This window comes from Ochotona curzoniae, unplaced genomic scaffold (genome assembly GCF_017591425.1).
Source record: "Ochotona curzoniae isolate NIBS_2020 unplaced genomic scaffold, NIBS_Ocur_1.0 contig_4792, whole genome shotgun sequence".
NCBI classification, from domain to species: Eukaryota; Metazoa; Chordata; class Mammalia; order Lagomorpha; family Ochotonidae; genus Ochotona; species Ochotona curzoniae.
In genome coordinates, this window is record NW_024466389.1 from 5,265,644 (window position 1) to 5,292,852 (window position 27,209).

Sequence of the window (27,209 nt, forward strand, 5' to 3'; positions counted from 1 at the left end):
TTTTCCTGCCTTCCGTCTTTTCTATCTCCCAGATCTGAAAGATTTTCAGAACAATAAGCATAGGTACTTGCTAGCCTCTGAGAATCAACGTCCTGGCAATTTTCCCACAGCGTCCATGGGGTCCCTTACTTCATCTCCATCTTCCTGCTCACTCAGTAGTCAGGTGGGCTTGGCATCTGTGACCAGTATTCAGGAGCGGATCATGTCTACGCCCGGAGGAGAGGAAGCCATTGAACGTCTAAAGGTGAGCACTCACTCCAGCCGGATGCAAGGTGCTAACTAGGACTAAGCACTGTCAGCTCTTAAGAATGTCCTGAAAGCAAGTTAATTAATTTTCAATAAAATGCTTGAGTCTGACATAGCTAGGAAGAGTTGGGAAGAATCTGTGGACAGCAGTAGGTTAAACATGCACAGTAACTGGTAAGTGGATCTGTGTATTAATTTGGAGGTAGTTTTTTTTTAGGTTATAGTGAAATTGTTTAGTTAGAATCTTAATTGGACTTGAGATCTTTTTGGTTTCATTTGACGGTACAATTTGTGTACAATCATCGTTTCATTAGTGAAATTGATATATAGTTAAACGAAAGTTTTAACACTCAAGTATTACACCAGTTTATTCAGATACATATAGAATGATGTCTTCTAGAAGTTCCCAGAAAGCCCTCCTTGACGTTTTGTGATCACTGTGGAGGAAAGAATTGTCTTCCCTTGCTGGCGCACGTGGGTCTCAGGGCCGTGAGTTACCCACGCCACCCGCGGTGCCCAGCTTTGCTGCTGGAGATATTTCCCATGCTGTTGCAGGCTGTTGGGGTCTTGCTAGTCCTTCTTCATGAACATGAGAAGACCAGAGAAGCCTCCAGTGCCCCTCCCCACCCTCGGTGCCTGTAGTTCTGGGACAAGCTCCCAGGAATCCTGCCATCCCTCATAGGGATGTGGCATCTGCAAGTAGACCAGACTCTGTCCCTGCTTGTCACCTCTGGGAGGAGTATTCCTTGCGTCCTCTGACCTTTGTATGCAGGAGTGGTGGGGCAGGGCATGCAAGGAGTGCAGAAGATGTTCTCCAAGCTCAGCAGACTTGCAGTCATGCTGCCATGCAGTGCTTGGCACGTTTGCTCAGCCACTGTCCGCATGAGCACTGCTCACTGAGGATGACCAAGAGGGGACACTGATGGTGAAGGGAGGACTTGCCACATGCCGGCACCACCACGTTAGCTAAGTTTGGTAATTGAAGATGTCGCAGGCTTTCGTTTGTATTTTCAACTGAGGCTGAAAAAGATCTTTTATAATGAAGAGTCTTCTGTATTTTTGTCATCAATTATCTTGCTTTCACCCTGGCATTTTACTCACTTCAAAGAATGATCCAGTTCCTTCCTTCAGAACCTATTAATGGAATGTAGGCGAAATCCTGAAATCTTGGGCAGTAAGAGAAGGAATGAGATATCTCTAAGTGTTACAAGTTGCAGGTGACTACTCTGCTGGAAAAATTGGATTTCCAGTTCTAGCAGGGACCACAGGGAAGCCTGAATGGAGAGGAAAGGCTTGTCCATGTGTTTTCTCACTGTTGATGTTAGGGCAGTGAGCCTGTGCAAGGCTCTGTTACAGCCGGGGTGGGAAACAGAGGGCTCCGAGGGAATGAGAAGCAATCCTACAGCTGAGCACCTCATGTAAGACGGCCTCCCTTAGAGGAGTTTGAATCTGTTTGTTTACGCAAAACCTCTGTGCCCAAATAAGATTGCCCTTTCCTTTGATGTTCATCTGTCACAAAGGAGAAATTTCCTCCTAATAACCAAATTAGACCAACTGAAAATAATATTGGATATCTAGAGTAAAGACATTAACCTTTGTTTTCAAGGATTAATTCCCCTGTTGTCTCCTAAATCATTTCTAGGGAGTCACACTGTTGTTGTTCTGCCAGTTTTCCCCTAAAGCAAAACAAAATTGTGTTACTTCATTTTTTCTTCAATGTTTATGTTCATTGCTACTTGAAAGGCAGAGAGACAGAAAGGAGTGAGGGAGTAAAGTTTCCTTCTGCTGGTTCACTCCCCAAATGCCCAGCAGGCAGGACCTGGGAGCCTGGGACACACGGGCCTCCCACAGGGGTCTCAGGACTCAGTGCTTGTCACTGCTGCCTTCCAGGGTGCACATCAGCAGGAAGCTGGGTGAAGAGCAGAGGAGTGAGGCCTGGAACAGGCATGTGAAAAAGGATACAGGTGTTGAAAGCAGCATCTTAACCTCCCAAAGTATCATATTTTATCAGAAAAAAATTCCTTTTTAGTTTTAGTTCTCTGATAAGCCTGCATTAATGAAAGTGTCTCTTCTCCCTACCTCTGTTCCAGTGAGAAGGCAGCTTTACCATTTATGTCCAGTGCAAATCTTTACAACTTTACCCACAGTGCAGGGGGTGGGTGTATGATGGAAATGCTTGAAAATGTCTAGAAGCTGCGTTCCTTAAGGCAAGAGATTGCCTTGAAAAAAAAACAGTAAATATTACTTTGTTTTCCTACATTTTATTCTATTTTTCTTTTTCTTTTATTTTTATGGGAAAATCAGATATACAGAGAGGAGGACAGACAGAGAGGAAGATCTTCTGTCCGATGATTCACTCCCCAAGTGGTTGCAACAGCCAGAGCTGAGCCGATCCGAAGCCAGGAGCCAGGAGCTTCTTCCGTGTCTCCTGTGTGGGTGCAGGGACCCAAGGCTTTGGGCCGTCCTTGACAGCTTTCCTAGGCCACAAGCAGGGTGTTGGATGGGAAGTGGAGCTGCCAGAAGTAGAACTGGCATTGGGCCCCATTTTTCTTTATTTTTGATTTCAGAAAGGATCCACTGGTAGGGTACTACTTTTTCATAGGGTATTATTGCTGTTTTGTTCATTGAATAATTTCATACACAAGACATTCGTCATGAATACCTTGATCCTTCTTTAAACCGCTTTGGCAAAAGAAAGTGACCAGAAATTGCTTTCAGTTTTAAGTCACAACTCACACTGAGTTCAGCTGTTTGTATTACTGGTTTGTGTTCCTGTTCAGTAAAAAGGTTTTAATTTATGTGGCCAGTGCAGTGGCTGTACTGGCTAATTCTCCACCTCCTTGCACCTATATCCGGCGTGGGCACAGGTTCATGTCCTGGCTACTCCACTTCCCATTTAGCTCCCTGTTATGACTTAAGAAAGCAGTGGAGGATAGCCCAAAATAAATAAATCTTTAAAAATAAAAAATAAATCTTTAAAATTTTTACTTATTTTACTTGCAAGTCAGAATTAGAGAGGTTTTCTGTCTGCTGATTCATCACCAAATGGATGCAATAGCTGGAGCTGAGTCAGTCCAAAGTGGGGAGCCATTAGCTTCTGGGTCTTCCACATAAGTTCAGGTGCCCAAGGAGTTGGGCCATCCTCCGCTGCCTTCTTGAGCCATTAGCAGAGAGCTTGATCAAAAGTGGAACAGGTGGGCCATGAACCAGTGCCCATATGGGATGCTCACACTGCAGGCAGAGGGTTAACTTGTCTACTACCATGCTGGCCCACACAATAAGATTTGAAACATTTCATCCATGGCCACTGTGTGTAACAGTCTGGTGTTTATAGTCTGGCATCAAAGTCAAGACTGTGAGTGCCATTGCTTAGGCTTGGCCTATAAATATCTACAAACATCCATTACAGACGTGGGCAAGGGCAGATGCTGTGCTAAGCAGCCCAAGGGCCCTACACTGGAAGGCACATACAAAGCAGGCCATGTTCGGTACAGTAAAAACCTTAGTCATCTGATGGCGCCAGGGAATGTTCCGTGCAGGAAGCACTCATATTTTCAGTATTGACACTTAACACTGTAATTTGTTTTCATGGAAATATTAGGGAATCTCAAAAGATTTTCTGGAAATTTCATATTATGAAAAAAACTGCATGGATTTAAACTTTTTCTTGGACCCAAAGAAACATCTTTAAATACCATTTCCCCAAGAACTTGTGAAGTACTCTTAGATTTCTGACCCATGCTATGAATTTCTCAGACTCTTTAACTTGAATCTTCAAGAGGGATCTAAAATGATCAGCCTCATAAAAACACTTGATCAGTCAGTGCAGTACAGACAGAAATGGCGTGAGACAGAAGTGAATGCCACCCCAACCCAGCTGTCCTTGGAGCTGCTTACACAGAAGTTGATGATCCTGCCTGCTTTCTGGAACCTTTTTTTTAACAATGTAGAACCTGCAGCAGGATTAAAGACCGTGTATTTTCAACCATCAATTCCCATGAATCCCCATTTCAGTTTTGTCTTATGTCAAGTTCCTGGAGTGGGTCGTGAGTAGCCTTGAAATGTCTCTGTGGGTGACCTTCAGAATGCAGTGATAGTTCTCAGACTAAACGGGATCCTCCCTTGGCTTTGGTAGTTTTGAAAAGAGTTTGTTTATTTGAGAGAGACAGATTGTTTGCAACAGAGAGAACACCAGATGTCTGTAATGACCTGGGCTGATGTGGCCAGAGCTGAGGACTCAGTTCAGATCTCTCATGTCAGTGACAGGCCCCAAGTGTTGGAGCCATCACCCCTGTCTGCTAGAAGAGTCAGGAGCTAGAGCATGCACTCCCTGTGTTCCTCTGTCCCTCCCTTTGATGTATTTACTTGAAAGTTATTGCTAGAGGGAGAGAGAGAAGGAAATACCATGTTTCAGCCGCTGGATGACTGCAGTGGGATTGAGCCAGGCTGAGAATTCCACTCTGGCCTACTAGGTGGGGGACAGGGGCCCAGACCCAGTTGGGCCATCCACTGTGGCTTTTCCTAGACCATGCTGGGAAAGTGAGACATGAATCAGTGCCCAGATGGAGTACAGGTGTCCCAGGTGGCAGCTTAGCCTGCTGTGCTGTAATGTTGGATTGGCCACCGGTGTCTTCATCAGTGTCCTAGCTGCTAGGCCAACACTTCAGCTCCCGTGGGAGCCCAGATGGCCTTGGAGGAACTCCGAGGAGCAGCAGGCTTGACTCTGTGCCATCTTCAAGCTCCCTCTGACCACTGAGTCTGCCATGAGGAAGATGGAAGACAATAACAGACTCTTGCTCATTGTGGATGACAAGGCCAACAAGCACCAGATCAGACAGACTGTGCAAGAACTCCACAGCATTGACATGGTCCTAACTTCTGGCTGTGTAGCTTTGGGTGGTACCAACAAAATTAGAGTCATCTGAACAGAGTCCAGCTGAGTAATTCTAAATATACTCAATACATGTCTTTTCACACACACATCCTCCCAGCCGAAAGAAAGAAGAAAATAGGAGCTGCCGCTTTCTGGAGTTCTTCATTAAATCTCTTTTCTACAAAGAGCTCCGTCCTGCGTTGCCCTCAATGTGTGTTTGAAGTCAGTACAGTTTGAAGTCACATTAAAGTTGGCAGTAAATGATACAAGGATTTTGCTGCAATAACTTTGCTTTCTGTGGGTAACATCTATAGTCGACTTAAAATAAGATGTGGTCAGATAAACCACTGTCTGAAGTGAGGAAAGCAAGGAGAAAGGAAAGTGTTTTAGAGATATCTCATGGCTCAGCTCGTGTTCTGCAGACACTGTAAGTGGTTTGCAGACCACACTGGGAGAGTCCCTTGTCCAGGTGCTTTGATTTGGTCAGATGTATCCAGTTGCCCTACTGTTTTGTTTTCAAAGTTTTCTCTGAAATCTTAAAGGTTTCTACTCAGGTGTCCTTTTTTTTTTTTTTTTGAAAAAAAATTATTATTTGCAAGGCAGTGCAACAGATTAAACAACTCTTGCATTTGCTGATGCACTCTCCAAACGGCTGCAGTAACTGGGCTGAACCCAGCTGGAGCCTGGCATTCCATCTGCATCTCCCGAGTGATGGGAGAGGCCCGAGTCCTTTTAATGGTCTATGATTCTAATACTATTCTGGAACCCAAAAGTTCCAGAAAGCCAAATTCTAGACCCAATAAGATTTTACTATATTACACTTATTCATGCCTTTCTTCCATGTAGATACTTAAGTTTGGGGCTTTCTGAGGTTTCTAACATTCTGGTAAATGAATCACACGATTAACTATTTTGCGAACTTAAAACTTCCCTCTGCTGCATCGTGAGCATCTGACTTCCTGGCTAGGGCTGTGTTTTCTGCTCTTGCTCTGCTCCTCGCCTTGCCGTGGGTCCCCATCGCTCGCCCAGTCACCGCCTTCACCGACCTAGGAGCACTGGGCCCTAACACTTGGCACAGGTGTCTGCTCTTCTCTGCTGCCATCCCAGTCGCAGGCCTCCGTCATGCTGTGCTGGCCACAGGCATGTCTTGGAGAACTCCAGATGCTTTCCCGCCTGTTACCCACATCCGCATGGCAGCTCCTGCTCTTTGTTGTTCCCCGCCCACAGGAAGCCTCATCAGCAAAGCCTTTCCTCACCTTCAATTTCTCCCTCACATACTCTCTTCTTTCAGTCTTTCCCTCCCTTGTTTTATTTTTGTCCAGAGCATTTATCAGTGTGAGACTGGTTAAAATCGTCTCAATCTCCTTACTAGAATGGATGTCCAAGGAGCAGGCATCTGGCCCTGGTACAGGAACCCACAACCCACATCAGAGTGCCTGAGTTAATTTCCTGGCCCTGGCCCTGGCTCCTTGCTAACCCAGATGCTGGGAGGGGCAGTGATGGTTCCGGTAGTTGGTCCCTGCCACCCTCTTGGGACACCTGAACTGCACTCTCAACAGACATGGGCATTCAGAGATGGCTTAGCATTTGGGAGCTACCTGCCCCCCCAAAAATAAATTAATTAATTTTTTGGTCAGGTTTTTTTTAAGATTTGTTTATTTATTTATTTATTTTTTATTGGAAAGGCAGATACACAGAGAGCAGGAGGGGCAGAGACAGATCTTCCCTCCAATGGTTCACTCCCCAAGCGGCCTCAATGGCTGGAGCTGAGCCAATCCGAAGCCAAAAGCCAGGAGCCTCTTCCGGGTCTCCCACGCGGGTGCAGGGTCCCAAGGCTTTGTCCCGTCCTCCACTGCTTTCCCAGGCCACAGGCAGGGAGCTGGATGGGAAGTGGAGCTGCCGGGATAGAACTGGCGCCCACATGGGATCCTAGACATGTTCAAGGCAAGGACTTTAGCCACTAGGCTACCACGCCAGGCCCTAATTTAATTTTTATAAAGCCAAGAAGGAAGAGATTTTATTCTATGCTATATCATCAGTTGTCTGAAATCAAGCTCAGCAAATAATGGAAACTGCATTAATAAATTGTCAGTAGCTTTTCTTTTCCTGGTGGAAAGTGAGCTCCTTGACAATAGAAAGCATGCTTTAGTTCTTTTTTTTTCCTTGAAATTACTTTATTCTGACAATCTTTACATAGTTGATTAGGGCACAAAGGGTCAAGGGCTACAGAAAAGTGGGTAGACTATTGTTTCCACATTATTTTTTTCCTGTATATGGGTTAAGGGGGTTGCTTTAGTTCTTCTATTTATGCAGTATCAATGCTGAAGAGGAGATTGGTAAATTTTCCCTTTTGTTGACTGTTGGTTTGTGCTCAGGATGTTATAGTGAAGTTATTTAAGAGCAAAAGCATGGGTACCTCTGGACATTTTATTTTTAAGTGGAAGTGGTTACCCAAACAGGTGTCTTGCTTTTTGGAATGCTAGTAGTGTCAGCAGAGATGTGTGGAATCAGAGGTTCTTACCTGTGAAAGAAAGAACCCAGATGTGTGACAGAGAGGAGTGGTTGGCAAGATAATGGGGTAGGGCATCCTTCAGGATGGGTAGGCACTTCTCCACCTGAGAAAGAGCTTGGTTGAGTTTTAGGCTGGGTGAGAAAGGTCACGTAGTGCAGAGAATATGCCTCATAGGCCAGGTGGGTATCTCAACAAAGAACTGCGAGACCTGAGGGCTGGGATGCACCTGACGGTCCAGGCAGGTGTCTCAGGAAAGGGCTGAGTGCCGTCTGTATGTGAGAATGGGGGCCTTTTCTCCTTACCCCTACCCTCTTCTCCTGGACAGAGTTTGGTAAAATATGTCAGGTTTCATTACTCGGTGTTAGGCTGGGTAGCTGCCTTGGCGCTGGGCAGAGGGAGTGCTGGGATCCCCTGTGAAGTCACTGGGGATGATTTCAGTGGAAAGAACAGGCCGCTTCCCGGGTGTGCCTGAGGCTGCTGCCTTCCTCCCCGGCTCGCTGAGGAGCAGGTTAGAGGTTCTGGTAGATTCAGGTTGGGGCTTCAAGGCATATGATCAGCTCACGTCCAAGTTCCTGGTCAGCCAGTGGTGCTCGTGATCTTCCTGTGATTGGTTAGCAATGCTGTGTTTTTCACTATGTCCAGGTGGGCTTCAGTTGTCTGGGGGGTTTGCTATGTAACAGGTGGTAGAGACCTGCCCCAGACCTGGAATTCCCTGAACAACCCCTCTGGACACTGTTGGCCGTCCAGGGGTTATCTATTGGAGAATCAGTTGACCTCGTGGGTCCGGTGTTGAGAACAGTGCTACAGACAGGCAGGGACTCCTTGGGCTGGGGAAACAGACAAGACTGCTGCCTTGACTATGTGCTTCGTTTCTTAGGAATCAGAGAAGATCATTGCCGAGTTGAACGAAACATGGGAAGAGAAACTGCGGAAAACAGAGGCCATCCGGATGGAGAGGTCAGCAGGTTGAAATCTGGCAGCATACCTGAGCTTTCTCAGGAATTAGAAATACTCTTATAGGAAGGAACGATGACACAGAAGTTAGGAACAAGCCACACCTCCTAAAACACAAAATAACATGGCAGGGACTTGGGGCCAGTTGAATTTATTCTTTGAAGTAAAATACACAAATTTAAATATTCTCTAGAGAATCACATAGTTAAATCCACCCCATTCTATAGTTTTTGTCTAAGGATCCATTAAAAAATGAAACAATCTGAGGTATGGGGCTTTTCATTTGCACAAAGTGGTGATTTTTAATAAAGGCCCAAATCTGAAACGCTGCCGTTTGGATCCAACGCTGTTTGGATCCTCCTTGGCCGCAGGCGGAGTTCTGTCTGAGCTGCCGGCAGTGCTTGGCCTTGCGGGTGCATAGTCCAAGGGGAGACTTTGGTTAATGGAATCAATGTGTGTTTTTGAAATGTCAGTTTATATCTTTCCCCTGTGGGAAACATGAAGCAGAGTGGATTCTCATGTACTGATTTGTTACATGTAATAAAAATTTTTTTTCTTAATTTGTATGGAAACTTTAAAGCAGTTGTTACTGAACCAAAATGATGATCATTAAAATGTAACATTTGAGAAAATCACATTTATAGACCCAAGTATGTATAACCGAGTTATTGACTACTGTCTTAGATTCTGAAGAAATAGTTTTAATGTATAATCTTAAGAAATATGCCTTTCTTTCCTTTTCCTTTTTATACTGTTTGGGAATTATTATTATCTATTTCTACAGTCCGATAGACAAAGCTCTTGTCTGGAAGTTTTAATTTTTTTGATCTGTACTCTTTTAAGTAGTTTTTTCCACCAATGAGATAAGCACATTGTTTTTCGTTTTCATTCTCCACTTTAAATGTGGCCAGTTGTTGTGCGCAGCGTGCCTTAGAGTGCATGTCAGCCTGCGGGAGCTGGTGTCGGGGTGTTGCTTTTCTGACGCGTTGCTTGTTCCAGAGAGGCCCTGTTGGCAGAGATGGGAGTTGCCATTCGAGAAGATGGAGGAACACTGGGAGTTTTTTCACCTAAAAAGGTAGGAGACAGTGTTGTGAAGCTCAACCAAACCAGCCCCTGGCGCTTCGTGGCTTTCGGGGCCAGCCTCTCTTCCCTTTGGTGTTTTGTTCTCTGACATCATCTCACATATTTCTGATTTCATGTTAGAGAATGGATTCAGAGTCCAAGGGCAACCAGTTTCTAACCCCCCTCACTTTGACAAGACATGAAGACTTTAGGTTATGATTCGATATCCTTAGCCATCTTCCCATTGTTCTCTCTTCGCCTCTGAACCTGCCTTACCGTATTCCTGGCTTCAGTTCTGCCTGCTCTTTCTGTGTGGTTTTCCGCAGAATTCGTCAACTCTCCTTTGTAACCTTTTGGAACCAGTTTCAGCTATTCAGGTTTGTGCAGCAAAGTATCGCCTCTGCGGTTGCTGTGTTAGGTGACTGTTGTTCTGAGTAACACAGCTCCCTTCCTCCCCTGCTGGTCTCCTCTGCTCCCTGGCTTTTGTTTTTCTTTATGACACCGGTAGTTATTTTCCTATTTACATAATCATAGTTGTAGATTGCTTAGGTGCCTTTTAGTTAACTAGATATTGAGACTTTTTAAAAATAACTTAGTTGCTGCTTTGCCATTGTTGGATACTGGGAAGTTATTATCAAATTATTAGTTTGTGTGCTTATTTAGATTATAGCAGTGGAACATATACCAGTGTGCAAAGCATATATATGTATTTTTTATATATGTATTTTTTAAGATTTATTTACTTTTATTGCAAAGTCAAATTTACAAAGAGAAGAAAGATCTTCCATCTGTAGGTTTATTCCCCAAGTGGCCACAAGGGCTGGAGCCTCGCTGATCCAAAGCCAGGAGTTTCTTCCAGGTCTCCCACGTGGGTGCAGGGTCCCAAGGCTTTGAGCCGTCCTTGACTACTTTCCCAGGCCACAAGCAGGGAGCTGGATGGGAAGTGGAGCAGCCAGGATATAAGTCAGTGCCCATATGGGATCCCAGCACATGCAAGGCGAGGACTTTAGCTACTAGACTACCACACTGGGCCCAGCAAAGCATGTATTTCAGACTACTAAGAAATGGTCCTTTATTTTAAATGACTTTAGATTGGCCATTGGATACTTAAGCATTTTCATGCACAGGTTCTGATGGTAATGTCTCCAATCTAGAATAGGAGTATGGATTGATACTTTTGTTTTATGTAATACAGTATGTGCTATTTTTGTGATTTATTTTTAAAAAATGATTCATTTATTTCTATGGAAATCATATTTAGAGATAGCGAGATCTCTGTCTGCTCGTTGAGTCCCCACGTGGCCAGATCCAAGCCAGGATCCAGGAGCTCTGTCCACGTCTCCCACATGAATTGCAGGAGCCCAGACATTTAAGCCATCTCCTGCCACTTTCTCCAGGCCACGATCAGGGAGCTGGATGGGAAGTGGAGCAGCTGGACTCAGGTGGAGTACTGGCATCTCAGGCACCTTTACAGGTGACAGGGCCAGCTCCTCGTGTGATTTTTGCTATTGTTTATTTTGGTTAGGCTTTTTCTAAAAAATGCTCATGTAACTTTTTTAAAAACTTCTCATTGTATTTTCAAAAGGAAAGATTGATGTAATGATATTTTAGATACATGTTTTTGAATCATTACACTGAGGTACTTTGTGCTATACAAAGTCACTAGGTTTCACTGATTCAATTCTTTTCTTCAGTTAAATTTGTACTCATGTTCGTTATGCATGGTGATAGAAATTTTTAACAGCTGTAGTTTGTTCTTAATGTTTATTTATTTATTTGAAATAATAACAGAGAGGGAGGGATAAGTAGAGAATTCTTTTCCATCCATTGGTTGACTCCCCAGAGTATCTGCACAAGCTGGGCCTCGGCCAGGTGGAAGCCAGGAGCCAGGAGCTCTCCTAGGGGCGTGCAGAAATCATGTGCTGCTTTGCAGCATCCTTAGCAGGAAGCTGGATCCGAAGTATGACTGACGGGACTGAATCCAGTGCTTGGATATGGGATGCTGGCAGCCCAAGCAATTGGCGTAATTCACTGCTCCCAAGTCCTATCCCAATACTTGTGGTCTTGATGCAATTTAGATTGTACCTTGGCTTGTTATCTGAAGGCATTTTATAACATCTTTCAGTATTTAAAAAATGTAGGAAACATTTTAATAACGAGTTGTGATACGTTGTGGAATTTAGCACAAATTGTAAATAACGTGAACAAGTGATGTGGTAGAATCAGCACAGAACTCCAAACTAGGTCTCTGCCTGCAAAGATTTCTGCTTAGTTTTATCCCCTCTGCTCTAACGCGGTGCTCTGCTTCGTGAGCGGCGGGGATGTGCCCCTGAGCACGTGCGGACGTGGGTGAGAGAAAGCCTGCCCTGGTCCTTTCCCTTGGCCAGTGTCCTCAGGAGCTCTCCAGACCCCAGCAGCTGGGTTCTTAGCTCCGAGGTCCATGCCGTGGAGGACGGCTCAGGCTGGCCTTGCGTCGTCACCATGGTAACAGTGTCTTGCGACCCTTGTCATTAACCTCCTCATCTGACTCTGTTTTCATTTTCCCACATCTGCTGGCACGATCTTGGGTAGGTTTGGGCCCCAAGACCATGTGACTTATTTTTGGATTCCAGTGGGGTATTTTCACCGAAACAGGTTGGTTTTTCAAAGATTTTTAAAATATTAGAGTTAGATGAAGAGATTGTTTGGAAGATATTTGTTTTATTGAATGTCAGTGTTTATATATTTTTTTGATTAAAGACAAAGTAAAGGTGGTAACTAGGACTATGTAAAAACTATTGAAAATTATAGAGGGAAACGTAATTAAATAGGGGGAAAGTGGGGACATTTTAATAACAGTAAATTAAAAATTAAATCATTCTTGAGATTTTTTTTTGCCCAGGCATTCACCAAGATTATAATTAACTTACCCTGAGAATTGTCCCTATTTTCACTTTGTGCTTGCTGTATTTTGCTTTTAATCAAGAACTGCACTTTGTTCATTATCCCAGAATTCATGTTTTTACTTAGAGTGCATTGGCACATGCTGGGGAGGCCTGAAGAGGGGCTTTTGTCTTGGTTACGGAATTCCCACTGTGAGTGAGAGTCTGCCTTTAGGCACTCTGCGCAGGGGGAGCGGCCTGGCCCCTGGAGGCCCCGTTAGTGCCATGGGGAGCAGCCTGGCCCCTGGAGGCCCCTGTTAGTGCCGTGGTCTTCCTCGTGGGGTCTCCTAGGAACTCATCCTCTGTGACCTTTTTCAGACCCCACATCTTGTTAACCTCAACGAAGACCCGTTGATGTCCGAATGCCTGCTGTATTACATCAAAGATGGAATTACCAGGTATACTTGTTTCTTAGTTAAGCCACTAGCTGTTCTCTTTTCTTTAGACTAACTAAAAGGAATTTTTTGGTTGATAAATTTTGGTTGTAATGTAATGATTTACTGTTTCTTCTATCTTAAATAATTACAAACTGTCCTCCCCTTCCAAATTGTTTTAGTCAGCAGAAATAGTTAACTGAGTAGTTTTTCTCTAAAAGACTAAATATTTTTCTTTTAGCAACTCACACGCAAGCATTAGGGAGTTTACTTTTACTTCTGTCTTTTTATAATGCTGATGTATCACTCACTGCTCCTTGGCTTACTGTGATGTAGGGAGGTTGAGCGTGTTTAAGAATAAAATTTGCAGCTGAAAGCTTGATACAAAAAGGCGATACCTTTTTTGCACATTCCAAAGGATATTCTTTAGGAAGAAGGGGCTCATTGTTGGCCATGCTCTTTGTGTCTGAATTTCCCTGGGAAACACTTTCTCTTGTGTTCAGAGTTGGCCAGGCAGATGCGGAGCGGCGCCAGGACATAGTGCTGAGCGGGGCCCACATTAAAGAAGAGCATTGTATCTTCCGGAGCGAGAGGAACAACAGCGGCGAAGGTGCGAGTGAGAGAAATCCTTCAGCTTTAGCAGTCCCTGTCCCTGTCAGTGGCACTTGTGTTGTATATTCTAATAATGAAAAGTGGGGGGAAAAAATTAAACCAAAAAACAAAAAAACCTGGGTTACTTGTAAACACAGCTATTGCCACAGCTACTTTCCATGAAAATAGCCTAAACAAAAGGAGCCCTTTGTTCCTGCCAAGAACTGATCTGGGCATAGGCAGTGAGGCTTGGTCCTGCATGTTAATTATTTTACTAGAAAAGTAAGGGAAGAACAGATGCTTTGTGAGGTGAGAGGCTTAGAAAGGGCCTCAGGTCTCAACCCAGTGGAATGTGCTTAAGTCTGAAAGCAAAGCAGTCAGTCTGATTTTTGCCTGGGTTATTGACAAAACATCAAGAATCTAAGTGCATTTTAGTACTGTGTGGTTTACACCTATCTTAATCAAAATAATGTCTGGCCTTCAATTTCAGTTATCACTTTTACCTCATACTGAGGATTTCTGAAGGTTTCAGTCAAATATTACTGAAATTAATACTTGCCATGTTTTTCTTGTGAGGTTGGATAAACTCGGTGTTTTTTTAAGCCACAGTATCTGATAACCTTTTATATTGGGACTGATTGTGGTGTCCCGAAATGAGCTCCTGTGTGGGTTCTCATCACTAGATTGAGCGCCAGCGTCTGTGTAATGACCCTGACTCCTGATGGACAGCTGCCTTGCCTGCCTTTATTCCTGTGGCTCATGATCATTTGTTTGTGTTTCTCTTAGTTATTGTGACTCTAGAGCCCTGTGAGCGCTCAGAAACCTACGTCAATGGCAAGAGGGTGGCCCAGCCTGTTCAGCTGCGCTCAGGTGAGCCGGGGAGAGGTTGGAAGTCGTCAGCAAAGCACCTCAGCTCGAACCACTCTAATTTCTGATTCTGTTAAAGGCTCAAGTAGTTAGTAATTGACATTATAATTTGTTCTTGCAAAATTTTTAAAACTATCTTTCTGTTGCGGGGGGGATTGAGGTTACTAAACTGTTGCAAATTGACCAAATCCATCCAAGAAATGAGTTGGAGGCAGACTCTTAGAAGCTAGGAGTTTTTAGTCACACTGGCTGGCACCATCTGGTGGACTGTCCCATTCCACCACACGTGGCATCAGCTGTGTTCAAGGGCTCTTAGGCAGCGATCATCCAGTCAGCTAGGAGAGCACGGGCACGTTACACCAGTCAGTCAGTCAGACCTGCATCAGTGTGTGAAGCGAATGATCCAGTGAGGTGCCCAGATACATCATGCACTCTAGTGTCCCACCTAGTAACGAATAGCAGAACTAGACAAACGGGACCTTCCAGTCCTGTTCATAGAAAACAACTTGGGTCAGTCAGCTTACTGCCTGAGCTGTAAAAGAAATGCAAGATCCCATCTGGAGTGAGATAAAACACTCTCATTTCTCTTTTGGGACTTTCCAGGAACTGAAGGTTAGGACAAAGGTCAGGTTATGGACATGTCCCAGAAGGCTTTCAGAAGCTTGACTGTTGCCATTTTCTATAGTTTGGGCACAAAACTAGATATTGTACATTTAAAAACATTTTTTAAAATTCAATTTCTGATTTTGCTAGGAAACCGTATCATCATGGGTAAAAACCATGTCTTCCGTTTCAACCACCCGGAACAAGCACGGGCCGAACGAGAAAAGACGCCTTCGGCTGAGACACCCTCGGAGCCCGTGGACTGGACGTTTGCCCAGAGAGAACTTCTGGAAAAGCAAGGAATTGATATGAAACAAGAGATGGAGAAAAGGTAATATACAAATATTGTGTGGCTCACAACAATTCCTTCTTTTTTATTGTTTTTAAAATTGAGACACAGGGCCTGGGAGCATGGCCTAGAGGCTAAAGTCCTGGCCTTGAACACACCAGGATCCCATATGGGTGCCGGTTCTAATCCTGGCAGCTCCACTTTCCATCCTGCTCCCTGCTTGTGGCCTGGAAAAGCAGTCAAGGATGGCCCAATGCTTTGGGACCTTATGCCCGCATGGGAGACCTGGAAGAAGTTCCTGGCTCCTGGCTCCTGGCTCCGGATCAGCACAGCACCAGCCATTGCACTCACTTGGGGAGTGAATCATTAGATGGAGGATCTTCCTCTCTATCTCTCCTCCTCTCTGTATATCTGACTTTGTAGTAAAAATAAATAAATCTTTTTTAAAAATAAGATAAAATTGAGACACAGAGAGCAAATGTATGTGCATGAGAGCAAGCAAGAGCATGCTCCTACTCATTGGCTTAAACTCCTCGAAACTGGGGCTAGACAAGGCTGACGCTATCGCCCAGGAACTCAGCCCACATCTCCCACATGGTTAGCAGGGACCCAGATGTTTGAGCCAACACCACTGCCTCCCAGGGTCTTCTCGGTAGGTGCTGAAACCAGGAGCTAGAGCTGAGTGCCAGACTTAGGCACAGGATGCATATTGCCCATAGCATCTTTTTTTTTTAAATATATATATATATTTTTTTATTGTAAAGGCATATTTACAGAGAGAGACAAAGATCTTCTGTCTGCTAGTTCACTGCCCAAATGACCACAATGGCTGGAACTGAGCTGATCCAAAGCCAAGAGCCTTCTCTAGGTCTTCCATGTGGGTGCAAGGTCCCAAGGCTTTGGGGCATCCTCTGCTGCTTTCCCAGGCCATAAGCAGGGAGCTGAATGGGAAGTATAGCGGCCAGGACACAAATTGATGCCCATGTGGGATCCTAGCAGTGCTTGTAAGGGGAGGATTAGCCAGCTGAGCAATTGCACTGGGCCAGGGTCACAAGATTGTAACCACCAGGCCCAACATACTCTCCTGTCTCTTTTTGAAAACATGTTGTACTGGGGCTGGCATTGTGACATAACCAACTAAGCTACTACTGCACTGCCAGCATCCTGTATAGGTGCCTGTTCAAGTCCTGATCAATTTCTGATCCAGTTCCATGTTAATGTGCCTAAGAAAGCAACAGAAGATAGACTAAGTGTTTGCGCCCCTGCCCCCCGTATGAAGCCTTGATCTGGCCTTGCCCTGACCATTGTGGCCATTTGGAGAGTGAATCAATGAATGGAAGACCTCTCTCCTTCTCTAATTCTGCCTTTCAAAAACAACCGAAATGTCTTAAAAAAAAAAAAAAGCTAAATAGTTGTGGTAGCATGAAACAATGCAGTGATTCGAAAGTGTGTTCATTTGCATTTGTTTCTTCCAGGCTACAGGAAATGGAGATCCTATACAAAAAGGAGAAGGAGGAAGCAGATCTCCTCTTGGAGCAGCAGAGACTGGTAGGAAGCCATCCTAAGCCTGCTCACTAGGAATAGCAAAAGGGCAGCTACTGCAGTACATCCACTTACCTGACGGCTCTCATGGCCACCACACACTGTCCTTTGGTTTCTTAATGGAAAATGAACTCAAGTCCCCTGGTAGCCTTAGTCTGAACAGCTGTCCAGAGTGGAACTGTTTTGTGCCTTTTATGTGGTAAAGTCAAGCCTTTATTTCTGTGGGTCAGGTGCTTTCTGAGTAAGTAGCCAGAGCTCTTGTGGTGGCACCCTCCTCCGGATGGTGATTTCTGAATTTGCACCAGTGGTGGTTCTTTCAGGGATAATTCCTCTGAATACTGAATTTGGTGGAAGTTTGCCTTGGTTTTGTTTCTGATCACCTGATAGTACTAATTGTCTGCTCTTGGGCTGAAGTGGGGTTGTTCCTATGCTGGGCAGGTTTTTTATTTTTTGTTTTTAAAGTCAAACTGTGTCTAAAAGTGTTGCTGCACAGTTGCATGTGTTAATCCTTTTCTGTCCCCTGCATGGAGTCTGAATTCTCAATAAGGACCTCATTGGCATGTGTGCTAGCTGTGGGCGTGGGTGATGTGTGCCCAACCCAGACAGGAGAGGGGAAGGACAGAGAAAGGATTTGGGAATGTTTGCTAGAAAATGAATCCAATGAATAAGTAGATTGCTCCATTAGTCAGATTTTCATTTTAACAGCCAACCAGTTTTGGTTGACAAAGCCTGGTTTTAAGAAGCTTCTGTGCATTCATTTAGTTCAAAGAAAAAATGTAAAACCTGCAGGATATTGTGCATACAGCTTAGGAAGGTCTCCTGTCAAAGATGGATGTTCTTCTCTGAAGTGAAGGGAACGAGAGACACAGGGAGCGCTGCCTCTTCCCTTGACACGGAGGAGAGCACGTGGACCCGAGCCTGAGGCTGTGCTCGGCTCTGGACAGGGGCTCCAGCAGGAGCACCCCTCAGCTCCCTCAGATCTTGGCCTTGACAGGGAGTTCAACCAGTTAGTTAGTTAGTTCTCTTGGAAATTGTAGTAAAGCCTGGAAAAGTACGGCGTGTAACAGTCAATCCAGTGTTTGGGGCAAGTTAATAGTAGTGTTTTAGCTAGGGACTCCTCGGGACACCCACTTGGCGTTTAGCCTTTAATGAAAACAAAGATTTAGCTACCAAATGATTAGGCGCTTTAACTATTTGTGATATGTGAAGGAGCCATTAATGTAGTATAGCCTAGTAACATGCCTTTCTTGGTCTGAGAGAGCAGATGAGGACAGGTATAATAAGGCTCTATGTATTAACAACAGTGCCTTGCATTTCTGTGGAACTTCATCGAGAGATTTAATATCATCGCATTATTTGCTCTTCTGAACAGTCCTCTTCCGTTGATGTGTAACACTCCCTCCAGTTTATAGCAGAGGAAACCAGGGCTACAAAAGACATGGCCTTGCCCACTCTTAAACTTGGGCTAAATCCTCGGCCCAGGACTGCAGCCTGGGGCTCCTGCCTGCGTTTGCTGTTGTGCGGTCAGAGCACTGCTGGGTCTGGAGGTCTAGGGTGGGGACTGAGGCTGCACTGCTCACAGGCTCCTGGGTGTTTGCCAGTGCTGCCGGTCTTAAGACCACACTAGGCTAGCTAGAAGCGGATAACAGGGCTGCCTAAAACAAAGACATTGACCGTTAAAAAACTGGCAAATAAATAAATGTTCTACATCAGATACAGTGTCTAGGGGGCAAACACAGACTCCAGGGAGTGGGGTTCACATTTGCTCTGTGTGTCTAAAAACCAACGAGCTCTTGAAACAGGGAAGCTGCATTCCTCCGCAGAGTCCAGGAGCCTGTGGTCCTTACCGTTCTTAACCTCAGGAGGGACTGATTTCTGACCCTTGAACCGTAGAGTGTATATCAGTAGCCTGACTGAATGTCAGCCGACAGAGAGACTTCTAACGCACAGCGAGAGAACACACAGCAGCTATTTAATCAGTATGAAATGTAATCTTTATATATGCCACATTAAAATGGCATTCGGGTTCACACATTTCTGTGATGGCAGTTCCTCAAATGCATCTGGTTTTTACGCTGCTGAGCACGGTTCCCTCCTGGTCAGTGCTCAGCTATAAGCTGGTCCTCTGCATGCTTTGTCACACTGCTGTGGGTGCCTTCTCTCATTTGCATCCAGTTCCTTGCAGAGGCCCCTCAGGAGGCCTGTTTTGCATCTGGTGTTTGATGAAGAAGGAAGGATCTTTTAGTGCCATGTGAACGGCCAAAGCTGAGTAGTTTTTCTGACCCTGTAATAAAAGTCTGTAAATATCTTTAACAAATATTTTTGGCATGAGATATACATCTTGGGACATTAACTTTGTATATAGAATTTTTAGTTTTGTGACAGTATGAGAAAGGTGATACACTTGAACTGTAAAAAGGACATATTCTGCAGAAGGAATGTGGCAGCATTTTATAAAGAAAGAAAATTACTTGATTTTATTTGAATTCTTTTGGATTTGTTTAGATTCTTTTATGTTTTAAAGTTTTTAAAGGTACAACTTTAGTCTCTCAAGCATGGATATTAAAGCAGTCATTCAGGTGTCATTTCCTAAATTTAAACACTATTAGTTTAATCCATGAACAATTTTAAGGGGAAAACAAAAACAGTAAAAGAAATGGTAGCTGTTAATTATGTGGCAAGAATCAGATTGGTTTTTTGGTTGTTCTATGAACTCAGTTTAAACACTTTTGCAAAAACAAAAAAGATTTAGGAGTCAAGCATACTTTTTGTCTTGGTGTTTATTAACGTCATCTTGTATCCTGGGGATCAGCCTTTCCAGTTTTTAAAACTACGAGAAGTAAAAAGAAAACCAACGCAGACTATACATTCAGCTCTGTCTGCTCTTTGTTGCCAAGTTTTTAAAACATCGAGGATTATGATGTATCTATTATTTATTTTTCTAAATTTTGCTTTATTACTTTAAAGACTTTCAAAATTTATTTGAAAGAGTTACAGAGAGAGGAAGAGAAACAAAAGATCTTCCATTCACTGACTAACTCCCCAAATGGCCAGAGTGACTGGGGCTGTGCCAAGCAGAAGCCAGGAGCCTGGAGCTTGTTCCAGATCTCCCACATGGGTTCAGAGCCCCAGTCATCTGGGCCGTCCTCTGCTGCTTTCCCAGATGCATTAGCAGGAAGTTGGACCAGGACCTTTTTTTAAAGGCCAATAGAAATTAGGGCCCGATGGCGTGGCCTAGCAACTAAAGTCCTTGCCTTGAATGCGCCAAAGCCAGGCCAAAGCCAGGAGCTCATCCTGGTCTCCCACCTAGATGGCAGGGGCTGTAAACTTCCATCTTCCACTGCGTTCCTAGGCTTTTCGTAGGGAGCTGCATTGAAAGTGGAACAGCTGAGACAGAACCCTGCACTTGTATGTGATGCCAGGTACCACAGGCTGCATGGCCTTATCCCTGTGACAGCATCTTGAAATTCACACACCATTATTAAGGCATGTTATTGGTAAAGGGTTTTTTTTTGTCTCCTGGGAAATAACTATATATAAGGACTTTATTCTGTAAAGCAAAATACTATTTATCAGTATCAGTTCCTAAAAAAAGATAGAGGGGGGCCCAGTGCAGTTTCCTAGCAACTAAAGTCCTCGCCTTTAATGCGCCGGGATCCCATACAGATGACACTTCTAATCCCGGCAGCCCCACTTCCCATCCAGCTCCCTGCTTCTGGACTGGGAAAGCAGTCGAGGACGACCCAAAGCCTTGGGACCCTGTACGGCGTGGGAAACCTGGAAGAGGTCCTGGCTCCTGGCTTCAGATTGGCTCAGCTCCAGCCGTTGCAGTCACTTGGGGAGTGAATCAACAGATGGAAGATCTTCCTCTCTGTCTTTCCTCCTCTTAGTATATCTGACTTTGTAATTTAAATAAAAAAAAGAATCTAAAAAAAAAAAAGATAGAGGTGAGAAAATACCCTTTACAGTGGATATTTTTGGTAGTCCTGACCAAGTAAAACATTAAGTCACAGTGTTTCCTTTTGCTGGATTCTTGTACCATTCATCTAGTTAGTTAATTTTCTTTTCCCAGCAGCTACTATTTCCTGGATAGAAAGTCTGCCTAATTTTGTCTTTTCCGTGGAATTCTAAATCCAACTTGTCTTCGTGCAGATTTGCCTGTGTCAGAAAAGAACGATCGATGATTACTCAGGTAGTTTTGAAACTACATTGTTGTGAAGCCAGGCAGCAGTTTGATCTGAAGTAATGATGCAAAGACAGAAAACTGGAGCAACAAAGATGCATTTGAAGGTGGATCCATGTAACACGTTAGAACACTTGCGTCAGCGCTGCTCCGTGCACTGACTGGACGGTTGGTCACTTGGTCACGGACAGTGGCATTGCTCACCTCCCGGTGATGCGCAGGCTTTCTAAATAGAAACCTCTCCATGGCGTAGTTATTAGACTGCATACCTGGGACACTAAACTGTCTGGTGCAAGTTTATCTTCTTAGATTGATTTTTCTTCTGGTAATTTATCAGAAATTTAGAGGTGACATATTTTGATTTAAGTGTTTGGGAAAAAAAAGGGAACAACTCATTATAATGATCTCTTTTTATGCTTTTATCTACTCAGGGATAACCAATCGAATTATATAAACGAACTGGAGTGACTTGATAGAGAAAAAAAGCTTAATAGCTGTGCATGGAAAAATTAGTTTGAGAACCCACTTGTCTTGAGGGAAAGAGACATTGTGATAAAAAGCTCACATGATCTGGAATAGGGTTTCTCAGCACTGTTAACATCATCCCTGTTTGACTGCTTCCTTTTCTACTTTCTTATCTAACTCTTCCCTAGGGCTGCTCTTTTTAGTAAAGCTAAACCACAGTTGCGTCTCCTACAGCCTTACTAACCTTGTTAACCGCCTGCTCGCCACGTCTCTGGTCTCTGTATGGCGTCTGTGCTCACTCTGGGGGAAGGAGCCTGGAGGAAGCAACAGCAATAACCAAGGCAAATGGGGAGCGGCTTGGGGGGGCGGGTCCCGGGCTGCTCGCTGTCCTTGAGGCAGAAGTGTTGTTTCACACCGTTTTGTTAATTTTTGGTGACCCAGGAGTGGGAAAGCATTCCCCGCGTCCAGCCTTTGCAGATCTCATCACTTAAACTATAAAATGAAAAATCTGGATTGAAGATTGTAGCCGACACATACGTGCATATGTCCGAATAGACTTCCACAGCATTTAGGGCTTTGGTTTTTTGCTTTTTGTTTTGCCTTTAGTTTTTGGTTTTCTTTTTAAATTTGGTTACACTTTTTTTGCTTGCTTTTTTTTTTTCAATTTGATTTTCCTCTTTTGCATTTTAATTTTGGTTATTTGGGGGCCATTTTTTGATTTTGTTTCTCCAAAGGACGCGGACTCTGATAGCGGGGATGATTCCGACAAGAGGTCCTGCGAAGAGAGCTGGAGACTCATCACGTCTCTGAGAGAGAAGCTCCCCCCCAGCAAGCTGCAGACCATTGTGAAAAAATGTGGCCTCCCCAGCAGTGGCAAGAAACGGGAGCCCATCAAAATGTATCAGATCCCCCAGAGAAGGCGAATGAGTAAGGACTCCAAGTGGGTCACCATCTCCGACGTTAAGATTCAGGCCGTTAAGGAGATCTGCTATGAGGTTGCCCTCAGCGATTTCAGGCACAGTCGGCAGGAGATTGAGGCCCTGGCCATTGTGAAGATGAAAGAGCTTTGTGCCATGTATGGCAAGAAAGACCCCAACGAGCGGGACTCCTGGAGGGCAGTGGCCCGGGATGTCTGGGACACCGTGGGCGTTGGGGACGAGAAGGTTGAGGACATGATGGCCTGCAGTAAAGGTGGGACCGACGTGGATGACCTCAGGGTTCATATAGACAAGCTGGAAGATATTCTGCAAGAAGTCAAAAAGCAAAATAACATGAAAGATGAGGAGATAAAAGTCTTAAGAAACAAAATGCTGAAAATGGAGAAAGTCTTGCCACTGATTGGATCTCAGGAACAGAAGAGCCAGGGAGACCACCCGGCCAAGGAGGCCGGCAGTGCGGGGGTCGGCGGCCCCTCTGGCAGGGGCTCGGGTCGGGCAGACAGCGGAGAGCTCGGGAAGGAAGAGCGGGTTTCCCAGCTCATGAACGGAGACCCGGCTTTCCGACGTGGGCGTCTGCGCTGGATGAGGCAGGAGCAAATTCGGTTTAAAAACCTGCAGCAGCAGGAAATCACGAAGCAGCTGCGTCGGCAGAACGTACCTCACAGGTTCATCCCTCCGGAGAACCGCAAGCCCCGCTTCCCCTTTAAGAGCAACCCTAAACACAGAAACTCTTGGAGTCCTGGGACACACATCATCATAACGGAAGACGAGGTTATAGAGCTTCGGATTCCAAAGGAAGACGATGGCAGGAAAGGAAATAGAGACGAGCACCAAGAGAAAGGGGGTCAGGCAGCGTCCAGAGACCCCCAGTCAGCGTGGGGCTCTCAGGGCGTGCGAAGCCCAGATCACATCCAGGTCATCAAGCAGCACATTAACGCCCAGCAGCCTTCGCTGCGCTGGAGAAGCAATTCTCTCAACAACGGCCAGCCGAAAAGCACGCGCTGCCAGGTCGCTGCCTCGCCCGAGTCGTTGCCCCCGCACAGCCAGCCCGGCGCCGACGCGCAGGCTTTCCAGGCCAAGCGCCACACGCACCAGCACCGCCAGTCCTACTGCGGTTCCAGCCCGGGAGGGCAGCTGGAGGGCAGGGCGGCCGGTTCTTGTCAGAAGCAGACTGAAAGAGCCAGCCACTGCAGCCAGTTTGTGACACCTCCACGCATGAGGAGACAGTTCTCAGCACCCAATCTCAAAGCTGGGCGAGAAACCACAGTTTAAGTAACTTACTGGACATACTTGAAATCATGGTGGTAGAAAGCCAGTCGCCATGTTAGAATTGGAGTTGGGTCTGCCCTTGATTTTTTTTTAGTTCCTACTATTTGCATTCTGATTGTGATGTTGTCTCCCTACAGATATTATCTGGTTCTATATTGTTAAAACGTGAAACACTGGTAAATGTTTGAACACCCTTTTTCTTGATGAATGGGCAGTTTCTGGGATTTCGGATAAAACATTGAGACCTCTTCCCTTGGTGCCTCATAAGGAGTATACTTCCTAACTCCAGCTTGCCTTGTGTTGGCGTCAGTTGGTGTATGTTTTCATAGTTCTGTGTAGTGATCAGATACCCACTGAAGTTTTGGCAGACTCTGAAAAGGGAAGACGAGATATAGAAGTAGATGTCTATTTTTTTTGCCCACAAATTTTAGAAATCGGTTTAAAAACGACAACGCACAGCGATGGGAGAGCGCTTTGGGGTCCCATGCATGTCTGCTCGTCTTTAGAAGCCAGAATTGGATGTTGTCGGAAGTATTCCGTAGTGCACAGCTTTACAACATCCACATCTTTTTAGGTGATATTTTACTTAGTACTGAACTGATATTTTTTTCCTTTTAGATGTCTCAGAATAGATATGAAACTTGCCATACTACCCAAGTCTTTAAATCGGCCCTGTGTCAAGGTTTCTGTTGGTGGTTTACATTTTGAAGTTTGTTGTATCATTTGATACATACAGACATACCCATACAGAACGAACTGTTCCCCAAAATCATGCCAGCAGAAATGCCAACAAAAATCTTGTATGTGTTGAGTGGTGTATGTTGGCTCACAAGAAGCTTACTTGTTGGGCGAAGGCAGTGGTGGGGCACGGAGAGCATGTGGCTCTGTGCTGCTTTTTTCAATAATTGATGCAATAACAGTTGCCTTTGGGTTTGGAGTAAAGGTGGTGCTGTAATAGACCGTTGCTTAGTTAGCAGTAGTAATGCAGTAAGAGAAGCCCTGATGAACGCTTATTTTTTTCAATACCTCATTGTTATTGTGCTGTGGTCTCAGTTTGCCACACTGGGGCATCCACTGAAAAAAGGCAGACTCAATGGAAAGCATCCTTCCTCATCTCTTGAACTTGAGAGAAACTTTCTGAGAGACGTGTGAAGAACCAGCGATGTCTGGGATGGCTTGACTTCATGCTGTTGAAGTAATTCTCAAGTTACACTGAATCATCTGTCAACCACGTGTCTTCCAAATGGTGTGAAATAACGCAGCCAAAATAGCAGAATTAGCATTCAAGGAAGCCTTCAAGACTGCGATTATGTGGTGATTTTTTTTTCCTTTATGTGTGGGCACTATGCTTTATTAGAACACATTATTTTTAATCATAGTATTTTTTTCTTTGCTTTTAAGAAAATGCTGTCTTAATGCACAGAAAAGTGCTTCCTATGAATTTGATTTTTTTCCCTTTAGAAAAGAGGGACGAGGTTGGGGTGGAGTTAGTTTTGCTTCTGCAGCTAGAACCGTGTTTCCTGCAGTTGAGGTTTTCTGGCAGTGTAGACTGAGTGAACGTTGCTTGTTTTGGGTTGAATAGAATTGAAAGGCTACTTCAATTTCTTCACTTCAGTGTGTCTCATGTGAATCTGTTGCCCTCCTTTTTACATCTTTAGACATAAATGTGCTAACTGTTCCCTTTTGCCAAAAAAAAAATTCATTTTCTAATATTAAAGAAAACACAATTTCTGAACTTTCAGCTATCTAGCTTATAATTTCTCTCACTTCCCTAAGTGGAGACTGTCATTTTTGTGTCGGCCCTTTCATCTTGCTCTGGACAGGGGCCTGCCTTCCCCACCAAGCAGGCAGTGAGTCACTCTACACTGGTGATGGCCAGGTGACAGTGTGGCAGGAAGACTTCTGTCACACTGTCCCTTACAGAGGCGGGTTCTGATGAGGACTCTGCCCACCAGGTGTGCTGCATCAGCCCATCCATGTGCCCTCATTTTCATATGACCAGGAAGCCATGAAGGCGGGTGCCTTCAACTGCCGTAGAGGTTCCTTTGGAGCGTTTCAAAGTAGGGTGCTCATCTGAGAAAGTAACTGTGCAGAGAGCATTGCTTCATTTACTATGTAACCAATGTCGTGCTTTTACCTGTATTACTTTTTTTAAAATTTGATAGTATCTCTCCCTAATGTCAAATACTGTAAGACCAAAGAGAAATGGTCATTATTAAACCATTATTATATCATGAAGTATTCGTAACTATTATTTACTGTTATTACATTGAAAGGAAAAAAAAAGGTGGTTTTGCTATTGAAAAATCCTAATTATAATTAATTGGTGTAGTTCCATAAACCAAATGGTAATCCTTGGAGAGTTATAGACATTTTGTTTATCTACTTAGTCTAAACCAAAGGGCTTTTTCTTTATTTTTCATTCTAATTCTTTCTAGCACAGTGAATTATTCTGCCTTGCACTGGTAATGCAATAAATGAGAATTGTTAATTACACTGAAGTAACTTGAAGTGACCTTTTGTGCTTTTCATACAGGTTAATGTTAGAAAAACAAAACACTGAGTTTGTCGCACTGATGACCTCATTCAAGGCCATCAGACTGCAGGAAGTTGCATAGACTTCGAGGTCAGCTGCTGGTCCCCTGTGCCTTACTGGTCTTTTGTAGACTTTGCCTTAGTGGTTTGTACAAAAGACTGGAGGAAGGGGAAGCTGCCCGTGTCCTGGTACTGCAAGTACGAGGCGTTCTAAGGGGCAGTTCAAACCATGCGTGTGTCCTACACAGAGCCCGAGTGTTACGTGTGACCTTTATCCAGTTCATGCCGCATTTCCCAGACTTTCATATCTGTTGGAGGTGTGCTTGGTGTGAAGCATTTTAGTTTGTGAAACATGTTGGTTTTCTTCCCATGATTACTGTAAAAGAAATTATGATTCTTGTTGATGACCTGTAGATTTTCCCCTAGTTTCTTAAGCCAGCGAAGTGCTTGAACATTGTCTTTGGGTAGACGGTCTGCCTTTTCCGAGAGTGAGAGTGTTTGGAAAGGCTTCATTCAATAAAAACGGAAGTCATCTTTTGAGTGTACTTTCCCTCAGTGTGTGGAAGGGGGGGTGCCAACTAAACTTGGTCTTTATTGCTTTTTCACCTGAAAATGATTACAAATCAATCTATTTTTACATTTCCACATGAACTTGATTAAAACTTTTGCTCTCCTCTTTAACAAATTGCTGTCTTAAATGGAATCTTTAAGCTCTAGTTTGTGCTATATTTCACTTAAATAAAACCATTTCTCATAAATAAGGTTATCACTTTTTAATTTTTTTTGAGTTTACCTTAAACTGTGGTTATTGTTGTGTAGTCTTATATGGATGTATTGTTCCTTATATGGATATAAACTAAATCTTTTCTTTCTGAAAGATTATGTAGTTGAAGGTAAAGTGACGGAAGGGGAACTGTGAGCACACATGCACATACACACCACAGGAGATGTGTGCGTGCAAACACACACACACACACACACTTCC

At 44.3% G+C, this 27,209-nt stretch overlaps 1 protein-coding gene across 4 annotated transcripts in view; it reads left to right on the plus strand.

Annotated features, from left to right (window-relative positions):
- KIF1B (kinesin family member 1B) overlaps positions 1-27,209 on the plus strand; it is a 152,513-nt gene that overhangs the window by 69,669 nt on the left and 55,635 nt on the right. For 2 of the 4 annotated variants that reach the window (XM_040987888.1, XM_040987890.1), the window contains 8 exons: positions 111-244; positions 8,509-8,588; positions 9,585-9,660; positions 12,887-12,966; positions 13,446-13,552; positions 14,320-14,403; positions 15,154-15,334; positions 16,768-16,840. In XM_040987888.1, the coding sequence (XP_040843822.1) occupies positions 111-244; positions 8,509-8,588; positions 9,585-9,660; positions 12,887-12,966; positions 13,446-13,552; positions 14,320-14,403; positions 15,154-15,334; positions 16,768-16,840 (815 nt within the window). Of the gene's footprint in view, positions 1-32; positions 245-8,508; positions 8,589-9,584; positions 9,661-12,886; positions 12,967-13,445; positions 13,553-14,319; positions 14,404-15,153; positions 15,335-16,767; positions 16,841-22,216; positions 26,419-27,209 lie in introns of those variants that run through there. The other 2 variants (XM_040987891.1, XM_040987889.1) reach the window with 2 other exon arrangements.